Source organism: Chiloscyllium plagiosum, unplaced genomic scaffold (genome assembly GCF_037043375.1).
Source record: "Chiloscyllium plagiosum isolate Xiang-an unplaced genomic scaffold, Cpla_swu_hap1 HiC_scaffold_35, whole genome shotgun sequence".
Taxonomy (NCBI): Eukaryota; Metazoa; Chordata; class Chondrichthyes; order Orectolobiformes; family Hemiscylliidae; genus Chiloscyllium; species Chiloscyllium plagiosum.
This window is the reverse complement of record NW_028270173.1, coordinates 60,644,002-60,658,338: the sequence shown is the minus strand read 5'-3', so window position 1 is coordinate 60,658,338 and position 14,337 is coordinate 60,644,002. Positions and strand designations below refer to the sequence as shown.

Sequence of the window (14,337 nt, the reverse complement as noted above, 5' to 3'; positions counted from 1 at the left end):
AGGATATTAGAGTTTTAATTTGTGCAGATATATGGATACAATTCATAATTGTTGACCTGTAGCTAGAGGTCATTCATTTGTAATAAGTGTAGAAACCTTTACTGTATTTTTGCCAACCTAGATTTGAAAGACAGGTAAATTAGGTCCTTCTATAAAATGTTTATTGATTGTGATAACTCTGAGAATAATGGGACTTCATTTCCAGTGCACTACCCCTGTGAAGTGTAACAGTATTTTTATGTATATATGTCTCTGTGCTTGTATGTAGGGGAAGGGGAATTTGAAAAGGGGTAAAGTTTATTGTATGTAAATTAGAAATTCTGTTCTTGTTAAAGTTAATAATATGTTATAAGAAGTCAGTTTTTTTTATTGTTACTGATGTAAGCTGGTGTGGTTTGCTTTTAATCTGGAGAGCAGTTCAACAAAGGTAAATTGGCAACTTTGATAATTCCATTAACTTTGAATATTTATGGTGACTCCAAGAATACTGGGGTTTGATTTCCAGAGTACTACCGCAGTAAATCAGAACACCACCAATATTGGCAACAATATTCCCCAGAAAGACAGGAACAAGCAGACACCACATGAACAGACAACAATATTTCACACGTACTATAAGAAGACCTGAGCACTTTAAAGAACATATATTGCAATGCTGAATAAGAACAAAGGAAAGTGTAACAGAGTAAGAGAATAAAGAGTTATTCATGTTATTTTTAAGCACTTGTAAATAATGTACGCATTGTTTTCTTTTTTAATGAAAAGGAAGATGTTTGAAAAAATACATTTTAAAACTGTGGCATCCCACTAATGTGACTTTTGACATCATACTATGTGTAAAGGTATAAGAGCAGTACAATTTTACACAGTGCATGGAATAGTATAAAATTCAAATTGCTCTAAATATTTCTGGAGCAACACGAGTTTTCTGAAGCTTGGGAAACTGACCGGGGAAATGGAGGTGATTTTGAGTAGCAGATCAGGTGGAGATTTAAACTCACCATTGTCCCATCAGAATAAAACCTCACTTATTACAGCAGCTATAACTGTTCCCCTGGTAATTGCTTGACAGATACTTTTAGTGTGGGCAATAGCATGCTTCATCCTTGGAGGTTCTCAAACTGACAACATCAGTGTACGGACGCAAATGTGTTTGACAGCAGATCAGAAGAGGAAGAGCTACAGCATCCAAGACAAGATGATGATATGCAGTGGTGACATCAGCATATGCACAGTAGAGAAGGGCTACTGTGAGAGTGTGTGTTCTCTGACAAAAAGGAAGACATACTCTACTATCCAATCTAGTTTCTAATGAAAGGCAATCTTTTTTTCCTTTATTGTCATTTTCAAAACTCTATTAAATTACCCAGAGCTTATACTTTCTCTAAAGTGCATTCATGTGGTTTTCTAAAACAATTGGAAATTATTGTTAATGTTGGAGATTTCGTATGTATTGTGATAGTGCTGGAAATATATAGGCAACATCTGTGAAGAGAGAAGCCACCTCTCAGCAGCTGTGACATGCCTAACCACACTGAACTCCTCTTCTCAGTTGTCCAGTGAGTGCAGCTGCTATCGATTGACCATTTTGGCCTCTTCAATTGGAGCCAGAGAAACTCCTTCAATGTCTTTGGAGTCCAATCAAGGGTTTATTCCAAGCCTTCATCTATTTCTCATCCAAATGCTGGTGTCCACTGCAAATCCATTTGATGACATAGACACCAATTTCCTTCCTGGTTTGGGTGCTCAGAGTCAGAGGAATTCCCACCTCTGCAAACCTAACTTTTAGAAATGGGTGGCTGGTCTTCCCATTTTCAATATAGTGGACGAGAGTGCTGGTTGGGATGGGTGACACAGGAGGACCTGAGGACAGATGCCCAGTGTGGGGGCAGGATGGGCAGAAAGCCTACCTTAGGCTTTCACTGCTTCAAAAGTTTAAAATTTAGAATTAACACAAAGCATGCTCCTAGCCCTCACAACATAACTCCCTCACACTTCCCCACAGACTCCCCATGCCACATCCGTACCATCTAATAATCTATCTTCACCCCACACCTTCTATGTTAACTAACGTCCCTGCACTCTCCACCAACGACCCTTTATGGTCCCTGTGAATACTTAGTCCCAACTCTTGATAAACGCTGGACTCACCCAGCAGCCTTTATCCTTTCATTTGAACTCACTTAGAATCCACCATGAGCAGACTTCAGGCACCATGCATATATGTGAAGAAATAAAGTATTTCAGACTCAGTACATTGATAAAAACACTTAATCATAAAAGCACATTTACTATGTTTATATCCTTCCACAAGATAAAGCCTCATAATCAACAAATATTTAATTCAAGTACAACAAACCTTGGAATTCACAGTCCCATATTGAGTCCAAAAGTATGGAAGTGAAGGCATCTTCTCTGATTAGAAATGCAACACTAATCTGGTATGGAAAACTCTCGACTTGTCTCCATATAATATAATAGAAAACAATAATTGCTCAGGTTATAAGTTTGCTCGCTGATCTGTAAGCGAACTTGCAACCTGATCTACAACCTGAGCTACAAGTCTTCAAAATTGCAAACAGTAATTGCTATTTGTTTTGCAATTTTCAAGACCTGTTTTCAAGTACCAAAGGATCTGTAGTTCTCTATAGTCCTGAAGGGTTTATTCGAAGGATTTGATTGGTCCACTTGAAACTTTGAGAATTCTTTGGTAATTTAACAGTCCTTTGATGTCATTGACCAGCTTTGACAGTCCATTGAGTAGCTTTGACTGTCCTTGACCAGCTTTGACCATCCTGATGAGTTGATGCACAACCTTCTTCACTTTTAATAATTTTAAAAGTCATCCAACCTCTCCCAATGGCGTTCATTGCCCAGATCCAAATTACTCCAAAGGAACTTTCACAACGAAATGCATGGAGAACAGACTTGCTCTGACCAGTTCTGCTCCACACATCTGCATTGTTCCAGATGGCAGCAATACCAAAATGTGATTTAAATGAAGACAGCTGAAGATTTAAATGGCCAGATGACCTGTGAAGTGTGCAAGTGTGAAATCTGGGCTATCACCAAAGCAACTGCCATGAAAATGTTGTTTTTAAATGTAGTTTTGGTTGACAACAATTTATTGATGACAAAGGCCTTCAAGCTGCTGACAACTGTTTGATTGGCTTCCAGATAACTCAAAAGCTTTGGGAGATGAATGACTTGGCAGAAACTAATCGGACTTCTGGAGAAGAAGCCGTTTTTGCTCAACTGTGAAAAGCATCTCAAGCCTGAAAATAATCAGTTCATTTCCCCTTTCCAGTTGTTATAAACAGTGAATTTTAATTGTTAAGTCAAAAATCTTGATTTTTATTTTAAGTGTGAACCAGTAATGCAACTCCACTGCCTTTTCCTTTTTGTCTGTGCTTCCTAAACACTGAATATACCTGGATTTCTACTTCCCATCCCTGGTGTTCCTGTATCAATGTCTCCATATAACATTCAAAGCTATGGGCTAAGTGCTGGAAAGTGAGATTAGTGTAGCTAGGTGGTGGGTTTTTTTTGTTGCAAATGTGCTGGGTCAAATGATCTCTCCTGTACGGCTCTATGACTCAAAATAATCTGCAGATACAGAATCAAACAGCAGCACAACCTGACAATCCAAAAGAACCATCTTAGCCAACCCTGTGAACAGAGAATATTGAACTGCCTTACCAGTCTTTCCCTCCACCCATTACACTCTTTTGTTTTGTGGGTGTGTCTGTCAGTCTGTCTGTGACTGGGCAAGTTTTAAAGGGGGTTAGAGTTTTGACAAGTAGAGTTATGTGTTGATGGCTTATTATTGTTTCTCAGTAATTAGAAATTATTTATTTCCAACAGTTAAATATAGAAATCTGGTCAATGCCTTCGGGAAGACAGGGAATTCTGTGCATTTTTAAAAATTCTTAACTTTTGTTGGGAGTAGCAATGTTTGATTTCTCGCACGCCACCCTAAGAAAGTGAAATATTGTGAAGGCTATTGCAATATGCTTGCACTAGTGATCTGGATTTAAAGCACAGATGATTTAAAGCGCAGTCTCTGGGTGGACAATCAAGTTGTAGTAATAGTAGGGCACAGTTCTCCTGATGGATGTTCATGTGTCTTTGCTACTTAATGTTAGTATGAGTTAATTTACCACAAAGTTAATGTAACCTGTTTTAGTTCTTGATATGTATTAAAGTACATTTTTGTACCAAAGACAAGAGCTTCCTCTTACTCGTGGTCTATCCTCCAAACAAAACTCCACCCCCTATGGCAGAACATTAACTCCACCTCCCACTCTACCAAGGACATGCAAGTTCTGGGCCTCCTCCACCACCAAACTCTAGCCACCCAATGCCGGGAGGAAGAATGCCTCATCTTCCACCTTGGGACTCTCCAACCATATGGGATCAATGTAGATTTCATCAGTTTCTTCATTTCCCTTCCCCACCTTCTCCCAGACCCAACCTTCCAATTCAGCACTGCCATCTTGAACTGTTCTACCCATTCATCTTCCTTCCCACCTATCCACTCCACCCTCCTTTCAGACCTATCACCATCATTCCCCATCTCCATCTACCTGTCACATTCCCAGCTACCTTCCAACCAGCCCCATCCCCCTCCCATTTATCTCTCAGCCCCCTTGGGCCTTCTCCACATTCCTGATGAAGAGCTTATGTTTGAAACGTCGACTCTCCTGCTCCTTGAATGCTGCCTGACCGGCTGTGCTTTTCCAGCACCACACTTTTCAACTCTGATCTCCAGCATCTGCAGTCCTCACTTTCTCCTAGTCTATCCTCCACTACAAAAGAGGAGGAGATCGTGGGAATTGTTGAAGATCACGTGGTTAAATTTTGACACTGTATGGGTCTGTGATTTACTGGTGGTGATCTTATTTGAGTGAAACAGATATCCGCTAAAGTCTCCAATGGATAAGCCCATAAATTAAAGTATCACTTCAGTAAAGATGACTAAATGTTATCCTTGTAGTAATAAACAGTTTAGAATTAATAAGCAGTTTAGAATTAATAAACAACAGACTCACCTTTTGAGAAACAAAAGAAGTAACAATATTCCTAGAACTTGAGATTAGCCTAAAACAAAGGACAAAAATAATTACCTACATTTAAAATAACATAATCTGAATAATACACAACAGGTCTCCACGAGCTGAGTAAGAGTGTGCATACTCTCCACAAGGGTCTGTTTCGTTATGGTCATAGAACTCTATGACCATAACGAAGTCCAAGACGTACAATCCAGGATTGTGGTGCACTCCTTCCTGCAAAGCTCTGAACCTGGAGACCAAACCAACCAGACGTTCAGATCAGAGCCCGCAGTTCCAACCTTTGCTGCTGAAATTACCGAGAAAGTCAAATGGACACATTGGCTATAAAACGTCATCAACAAACCTCATCCCTTAATGTGCCGCTAACATGGGGATGTCATTTATCTGGTGGGACAACAATAGATGTTGGACACTGACTATGTCTCTATAAAAGCTGTGCCCACAACTTCCACATCGCAGTGACCGTTAGAGCAGGTTTCACACAAAATAATCCAAACTATCAACCTCTTCCTCACAAAAATGTTCTTGTAATTAGTCTTAAAATGTTCTATATTGAGGCAGTAATATCTCTAAAGAAGAACAGATATCAACATTTATCAGGTATTTCCCAAAATCTTGTGAGAAACCATCTCCAGAGCCCACGGAATCATAGAGTCCCTACAAAAGGCCATTCGACCCATCGAGTCCACGCCGACCTTCCAACGAGCATCCCACCCAGATGCACCCCATCCGTGTCACCCTGCATTTCCCATGGCCAAACCACCTAACCTGCCCATCTTTGGACTCTGCGGGAAACCCACACAGGGCCTGGGAGAATGTGAAAAATATCTGGGACATTGCAAGAAAAACTGACATTGGATGAGAAAATGTTTGAGAGGTTTTCTCTGGAAGTACCTACCTGTGTTTTTTTGGAGGGAATGAGTGACCATCTCCTCAAACATGACTGAATTACAGCCCCAAGCCCAAAAAGCTCCCCCTTCACTGAGGTTGTTTAAAACCCCCACAGGGACTCAGCTCAATTCATCCAAACCGCTCACAATCCCGCTCCGAACTACATTACCCATGCTGCATATGGGCCACTCGCAGGGATGGAATGCAGTACGTAATCGGGACGCCAGCTCGCGGTACCTGACGGGAGTTGTAGTTCCGACCCGCACACTGACCGTTGGTGCCCAGCGCTCGTGAGTTCAAACTGAGCGCGCGCAAGCCCGAGTAGCTGTCACGTTGGCGGTCCTGAATTGGAGGTGCGCTTCTCTCAATGACAGCGGGAACCGGGATCGCCGTCACTTCCCCTATCGAGCACACCCCCTTTATAAGACAACCTCTGTGATGTCGTGTCATCAGATGGTTCTGCACAGGGGCAGCATGTGGATAGGGAATAAGTGGTACCCAGAATAAAACCTTGGTTAGACTCCAGAGCTATGAGGAGGTAAGATTAACTGAACAAGCAAAATGACAAACAAGTATGAAGAATTGGAGGAGGATAGTTGGTCAAGTATGTTGTGGGCTCCAGAAAAGTTTTTATTTCTCAGTCCGCAGATCTTTCCAAAATACTTCTAGCATTTTCTTAAGAGATTTTCAGCATATGTCCATGAGGGAGAAAGATACAGAAGGATTTGCTGAAAGGGTGAGATGAACTGAGGGGAATAGCTCATGTGCAGCATAAATACTAGGAGAGGGTAGTTGGGCTGAATTGTCAGTTTCTGTCCTTTAAAATCGAAATTCTCAGCAGGTCAGGCGATATCTGTGAAGAGAAACAGTGCTAACATTTCAAAGTGAGATGACTCTTCTTCAGAAACTAGGCTGGAGTTGGTTTGACAAAAGCTTTTGTGAGTTAATACTCCCTATTCTCACAAGCATGTACTCAGACCGCTTGACATTCATAGTTGAACTGTTTCTCTGTTTCATTCCTCAGTGCTGGTCACCCTGAAGTCAATGTCAATAAGTGACAGTCATTCCCCAAGCACAGTGACTCCCAAACAATTGCAACATTTAAGAGGCATTTGGATGGGTATATGAATAGAAAGGGTTTGGAGGGATATGGGCCGAGTGCTGGCAGGTGGGACCAAATTGGGTTGGGATATCTAGTTGGCATGGACAGGTTGGACCGAAGGGTCTGTTTCCATGCTGTACATCTCTATGACTCTAAGTCAGTGGTACTCTCCAAGCACACAATCAATTCTGGAGAAGACGGCATCTCCCAAAGTCCAGGTGCCTCTCACACAACATAGAACCACTTTCTCAGACCCAGCATCACACCCAAACACCAGCTCAATCTCCTCTCCTACTCTGTTCTCCCTGCCCTTTTCTGTCTCCTGCTCCACTCTCCTGTGTCTGATTCTACCACTGCACATCATCTCTGCCTTGGATTCTGATCTGCTGTCAAACACATCTGAGGATACACATCCCACACTGATGCTGTCAGCTTGAAAGCCTCTGAAAATGAAGAATGCTATTCCTACACAAGAAATTTCTGACAAACAGTGGGTGGAATGATGGCTCAGTGGTTAGCACAGCTGCCTCACAGTGTTGAGGACCTGGGTTCAATTCTAGCCTTGGGTGAGTGTGTGAAGTTTGCACGTTCTCTACATGGGTTTCCTCCAGGTACTCTGATTTCCTCCCATAGTCCAAAGAGTGAATGTTAGGTGGATTGGCACTGCTACAATGCCCAGGGATGTGTAGGTTAGGTGAATTAGCCATGGGAAATGTAGGGTAGTGGGGTTGAGTCTGGGTGGGATGCTCTTTGTAGAGTTGATGTGGGCTTGTTAGGCCAAATGGCCTGTTCCTACGCTGTAGGGATTCTATGAAATATTTACCAGGGGAACTGAGACAACAGCTGCGATAAGTGAGGTTTTATTCAGTTGGGGCAATGACAAGTGTAAATCCCCACCTGATCTGCTGCTCAAAGTCAACTCCAGTCAGTTTCCCAAGTTTCAGGAAACTCATATTGCTACAGATATATCTAAAGCAATTTTAATTTTAAACAATGTTCCACAAGATACTTAAAATGTTTTATGCCCAAAATTCTTTATTTACTTTTGATGAAATCAAAGTGACATGAATATGGAAAGCTGAAAATATTACCTATTTTAACATTCCCTCTTCATTTTAAAAATTGCATGCACCATAGTTACTCTCTGTACATTTTCTTGAATTAAAATCACATATGAAAACAAATCTTGTTTCTTTCACGTCTTTCCAACTTTGTCAGCCACCAAGCGTTCAGATCTTCTTATGTTACATATTTGAGTTGTTATACATTCAGCTGATGTCTGCTGGTTCCTGAGGTAATATTGTTGTTCTGGGAAATATTGTTGACATAATAATATTGATCTAATATACTTCTTGAGGAACAATTGACTTCTGAGGCCGATGGTCATTCAGCTCCTGACTTGGTTAGTGAAATCAAGTAGACTTCATCAGCTGTTGGCTGCAAAGGAGCAGATTCTTCAGTTGCGACATTCACTTACACCACATGACTGAGGTGACAACTTCTTGACACAGGCCCATGTCTCCAAGTGGACTAATTTTCAATGAGTAAGTTGAATGTCCCCATTTTGACTAGTTTCCAAATTCTGAGCCCTGGAAAATATTTTGTAGATTTATCAAAGTTAAATACGGATTTTTGTTGTTTCATTTGATTTTGTTACACATTCATGTTATTATTTCTGGCCTCAACAATATTTTAGTTTTTGAAGGGGTGGTATGGGTCTGTATGACCTTTAGTTACTGGACTGGACAACTTGCCCAGCCTTTAGTCAGTGTGTTTCTCACTCCAAAATTGCCTTGTACAAATCTCTTACGGATTTGTAGGCTTTTTTTGATGATGTCTTCGGCAATTTCCACCCCTTCCATTTGAATGGGGACAGTGTAGAAATGATGTGTGGTGCTGAATTTTCCAATCATGCAGGAAGTGGCAAAATTCTTCACTCATGAATTCAGGTCATTGTCACTGATCCCAATGTTAGGAATATCATGATTACTGAACTGTGTTTTCAGACATTGTATGATCCCACTGGGAGTCAGTGACATCAGCTGCTGTATTTTCCCACTGTCTGATTAGTAGTCGACTATGATGAGATAATCGTTCCACTGAGTGTGAAGACTCTACTCCCACATTCATCCATGGGTTTCTGGGATGTCATGGGCCATGAGCAACTTTTTGTCTTGTTTAGGTTGATGTTCATTACAAGCACTGCCCTGGCTATGTCATCCTTCATTTCATTGTTCATTATTGGCAAGTAGATCACTTCTCCTACCTTTCTCAGACTGGACTGGATTCTTTGATGGTTTATGTGGAATGTGTTTCAGCATTTCATTTCTCATCTTTTCAGAGATAATTAGCCTGCTCCCTTTGTACAAGATGACATCTTGGGCTATTATCTCATTTCTGTCCAATGCTCTTTTACAGTCACAGGGGTGTCCTTGATGGTTTCAGTCCATCCTTTCATCAAAACTTCCTGTAACACCTGAAGAGTTGCACACCGTTATAAAATTTGTTTGATGTGAGAAACCTGTCAGATTAAATTTCTCCACTGAGTTAATGATTTCCAGAGCATGTCGAGCTGCTGCTTCTTATTGAATTTCACACACTGTATCAGCAAGAAACCTGTTCAAGGAAAGTGCAGCTTTTGACATCATGTTGTTTGTTTCCTGTGCAAAAACTTTACAGCAGATAAAAAATGACTTGAAAAAGATGCACTGAATTGTCTTGTAGTCAGACTCTATTATTGCTTTCTCTCTCCCAAACAGGTACTGGTAGTAAAGTTCACAATCAAAGACGTTACGCAGACCATCTTTCTCAATGTGTGTACAGTGTTGTTCAGTTTGTGTAAACACTCTGGATACAAACACAGTGGGTTGTCCTCACTGCCTGGGGGTTATTCCAAGTCCTGTTTCACTGACATCACACTGCAGGGTCACTCCATTGTTACATCATAATCCCTCAGCACCGGTGATGTCATCACTAGTTGTTTGATGGGAGTGAAAGCTGCTTCTTGATCTGTGTCCCAGTCCCACTGAACATCCTGCACAGTGAGACTGTGTACAGGTTCACACACCAGGACACATTGGGAAGAACCTGACAAGGTAGTCCCCAAGTGAGTTTGTTCCGCTCCTTTGTGAGCACAATGATTAATCAGCTGACATGCTGACTGTATAAAAACCTTGTCACTAATGTGAATAGTTTCTCCCCTGTGTGAATGCATTGGTATTTGTGGAGATTGGTGAGAAGAATGACTTCTCACACATGCCACATGTGAAAGGTTTCTGGGATGTGAATGAGTTAGTGCACAAGGAGTGTGGATGACGAGGATAATGATTTATCACACACTTCACAGGTGAATAGTTTCTTCTCTGTGAATTCTCTGGTGGGCTAGGAGGTTTGATAACCTTGAGAATGATTTATCACACACCTCACACATGAATGGTTTCTCCCCTGTGTGAATCCTCTGATGGACCAGGAGGTTTGATAACATTGAGAAGGATTTGTCGCATACCTCACATGTGAATGGTTTTTCTCCTGTATGAATGCGTTTGTGTCTTCGAAGGTTTGATAGCCTTGAGAACCATTTCTCACACACATCGCAGGTGAATGGTTTCTCCCCTGTGTGAATCCTCTGATGGAACAGGAGGTCTGAAGACCTTGAGAATGATTTGCCACAAAGATCACACATGAATGGTCTCTCTGCTGTATGAATACGTTGGTGAACATGAAGATGTGATGATGATGAGAATGACTTCTCACAAACATCACACATGAACAGTTTCTCCCCTGTGTGAATGTGTTGGTGTTTGTGGAGGTTTGATGACTGCGCAAATGATTTGTTGCAAACCTTACATATGAATGGCTTCTCTCCTGTGTGTATGCGTTGGTGCGTGCGGAGTGTTGACGACTGTGAGAATGATTTGTTGCATACTTTGCACGTGAATGGTTTCTCCCCTGTGTGAACGCGTTGGTGCTCGAGAAGGGTTGATGACTGTGAGAATGATTTGTTGCACACCTCACACAGGAATGGTTTCTTAACTGTTTGGATACATTGGTGATTTCCCAATCCCAATAACTGTGCACAGCCCTGGTTGGACACCTCACACTTGTAAGGCTTCTCCCGACTATGTATGTATCGGTGACTCACGAGCATTGATTTGTGTTTGAAAACTTGGTTGCACACTTCACACTTGTACTGCTTCTCTTCCATGAAGATGCTCTTGTGTAAACAGCTGGACAACAGATGCACTTTGTATGTTCAGAAAATTTACAAGCCTGTGACGTCCTTCTCACACTTCAATAGACTCTCCCCAATAGGAATGGTGATTCATGAGGCTCAATGAAATGACTGAAACTCTTACCAGACTTGCAGCCACTCACACTTCTTCTCAGCCCTACCTTGACGGATCACCCACAGCCAGACCTTGAGAAAGATTGATTCTGGTGGAAGGCTCCGCATCTCTGACCAGTTTCAGCTCTGATGACATGTTTTGAGCTCCCTGACCCAACTGATTTGCAGATGATGGTTTCACTGCCAAACCTTCTCTGTGTTGAGCAATGCTGTGAAGGAATTGGATGTCTTCCCACAGCTGAGTTCTTCCTTGGGTGATAGTCAGGATCTATCTGCAGTGTCTATCCACTCTGCAACCTTTGGTGTAGTCCTTCTGTAAAACAGGAAAAGGAAACATGATTTTCTTCACCTTCTCTCCTCCTTTACAAAAGGGGTTGATTCCTTAGTTCAAAAAAATTCCACAGTGAGTGTCAGTCTGCTATCTCTTTGCTTTTCCTCACTTGTCACACACAGCAGGGTCACAGGATAGTAACCAAGAACAGACAATATGGCTAGTTTTGTTCTCGATGCAGACCCCCATCTTCCCAAGCACCATGAGGCAATGGAAAAGACAATCATGCAGAGTATGAACAGGCTATCAATTTACAATAAGCTGGTATCACTGATTCATATCAATCTGGAATCATCCCAGACCCCTCCATCACCACCACCATCATCTGACTGAAAGATGGGGGATGTCCTCAACATCGACTGCGTGGAGTCTCATGGCGTCAGGTAAAACGACTTCAAGGAAACCTACCACTTCCCTTCCAACTGATGAATGAGTCCTTCACCATGTTAATCATCACGAGGGAAGTAGACTAAGGACAGATACGAAAAATGGGTGTCCATGAGCCATCAGCAGCAGCAGGATTGTATTCCATCACAATCTCACAGCCTACCACAGACCTCATTCCAGGATTGTCATCAAACCAGTAGATAGGCAGGGAAGGAACAGAACTGGGAACTTTAGAGTTCAGGTTTTAAACAAGTCAGTATACTACCGAGGGCTATATGCAAACTAACCACAAAGTCTAAGAAGTGATAAACGGCAAACCAGCCAGTCAACCAACAGATGAGAGAAAATCTCTGTTGTCCTTCCACATTTTGTTGAGAATTGTGAATAATCAGCTAAGGGTTGGCTCCCTCATTACATCCATTCCCAATCCCGTCAGAACCAGTGCAGGATACAATGCTGACTTCAATGAACAGTCGTGAATACATGATCAAACTAAATGTCCTCCTTTGGTGCTGGGTGAACCCATTTCAAATACACAAATTCTCCTCACTATCAAGCAGGCTGAGGTCAGGTGCAACTTACTGGTTAGAGATTTGTAAAATTGTTATATTTTAAATTGCAGTTAAGAAAAACAAGATCATGAGGGTTGCTATGAGATTGTATAGGCAAAAGTGAGGACTGCAGATGCTGGAAATGAGAGTTTACATTAGAGTGGTGCTGGAAAAACACAGCAGGTCAGGCAGCAACCGAGGAGCAGGAAAATCGACGTTTCGGGCAAAAGCCCTTCATCAGGAATCTATTCCTGAAGGGCTTTTGCCCGAAATGTCGATTTTCCTGCTCTTTGGATGCTACCTGACCTGCTGTGCTTTTCCAGCACCACTCTAATCTAAACACATGAGATTGTATAGCTCTTCCCAGCAACAGGCTAAGTGGGTTGGTTACCACGGGGTCAGGTTGGAACTTGCTGAGCAAGATGACAAGTTATCACAACTGAAAACAAAAGCAAGAACAGCTGGAGCTGAGTGGACAGATTTTCTGTCTCTGAGATTATGGACAAAGAAAGACAGAACATGAGCGAGAGACAGGTCTGAGAGAGAGAGAAAGAGAGAGACAGCACGTACTGTAGCCAGTGTGGTCAGCAGAGAGGAAAGGGTGTCCTTTTTGTGGTCTGCTAGGCAGAATGTCAGAGGGAACACGTTGAAGAGACACAATCTAAAGACTCCAGATGATTTGTCCTGACGAGGCTGGAGAGCAGACAGTGTCGGCAGTCACTTCAGAACTTCTCTGGAAAGTGACAGGAGTGCCTTTTGATGGTCACTCAAATTCAGTAAAACAGTGTGAAGCAAACCTCCTTATAGCTGAGATTGGCATTGGACAAGTTCCTCAAAACCACATGCTTCTGGAGAAAATGAAACCTAAGTTATGTGTGTGGTATAGAGTGTTCAATTGTGTTGTCCACACTACTTACACTACAGATGGTAGTAGAACTTGGAGAAATTTGAAAAGACCAGGAAACATCCAGATTCCAACTCAAATAGAGAACTGACCATTTCCAGTCCACCGGATAACAATCAGCTCCCAAACACATACAATTCAACAACAGAAAATCAATAAGAATCCTTAGACACTCTACATCTCCCGGATAATGACACCTCACCTTCTCATATTCAGGAATGAACCATCAACAAAACTCAGCCTGGAAATCAGAGGGAAATGCTTCCAATAACACACTCAATATCCAACACACAGCTCCAGTCACACAGTTCAGCACAAAGCACCGAGTAAACAGCTCTCTCAGCTGGATCTTCTCACACAGCATAAGGGACATTTCCACCCCTTATTGTCCACAAAACAGTCAGACTGCCTGAAGATTGGTGTGGATATTATGGGATACAATTTGTATAAAAGCTGCTCCTTCACTCACCATCTCCTCACTTGGTTTTCAGTCCCTATAGGAAGTGAACCAGCTCTGGAAGAGGAAGAGGAGACAATGTCCAGAGTGGGTGGGCTCTCTGATTGACGTCTCTCACAGTCAATCCAAATATTTCTGGAGCAACATGAATTTCCTGAAACTTGGGAAACTGACCGGGAAATGGAGGTGACTTTGAGCAGCAGATCAGGTGGGGATTTAAACTTGTCACTGTCCCATCTGAATAAAACCTCACTTATTGCAGCTGCTGTCTCAGCTCCTCTGGTAAATGTTTGA

At 42.0% G+C, this 14,337-nt stretch overlaps 1 protein-coding gene and 1 long non-coding RNA gene across 2 annotated transcripts in view; both read right to left on the bottom strand.

The window, feature by feature from the left end:
* Positions 1 to 6,311, bottom strand: part of LOC148141031 (uncharacterized) — a 28,478-nt gene extending 22,167 nt beyond the window's left edge. The window contains exons 1-2 of the long non-coding RNA XR_015752935.1: positions 5,974 to 6,311; positions 5,052 to 5,100 (exon numbers count right to left, since the gene is read on the bottom strand). This is a non-coding gene — a long non-coding RNA (uncharacterized LOC148141031). The remainder of the gene's footprint in view (positions 1 to 5,051; positions 5,101 to 5,973) is intronic.
* Positions 6,312 to 8,064: 1,753 nt separating this feature from the next.
* LOC122541204 (uncharacterized) lies at positions 8,065 to 14,007 on the bottom strand. Its single transcript, XM_087978769.1, has 2 exons — positions 13,789 to 14,007; positions 8,065 to 11,726 (listed from the first exon to the last, which is right to left on the bottom strand). Exon 2 carries the CDS (start codon positions 11,270 to 11,272, stop codon positions 10,409 to 10,411), a length of 864 nt encoding a protein of 287 aa, XP_087834895.1. The 5' UTR covers positions 11,273 to 11,726; positions 13,789 to 14,007; the 3' UTR covers positions 8,065 to 10,408.
* Positions 14,008 to 14,337: the final 330 nt, after the last annotated feature.

Bases quoted from the DNA above. Each gene is read 5' to 3' on its own strand.
- LOC122541204 (XM_087978769.1), bottom strand. From the start codon at position 11,272: ATGGAAGAGAAGCAGTACAAGTGTGAAGTGTGCAACCAAGTTTTCAAA.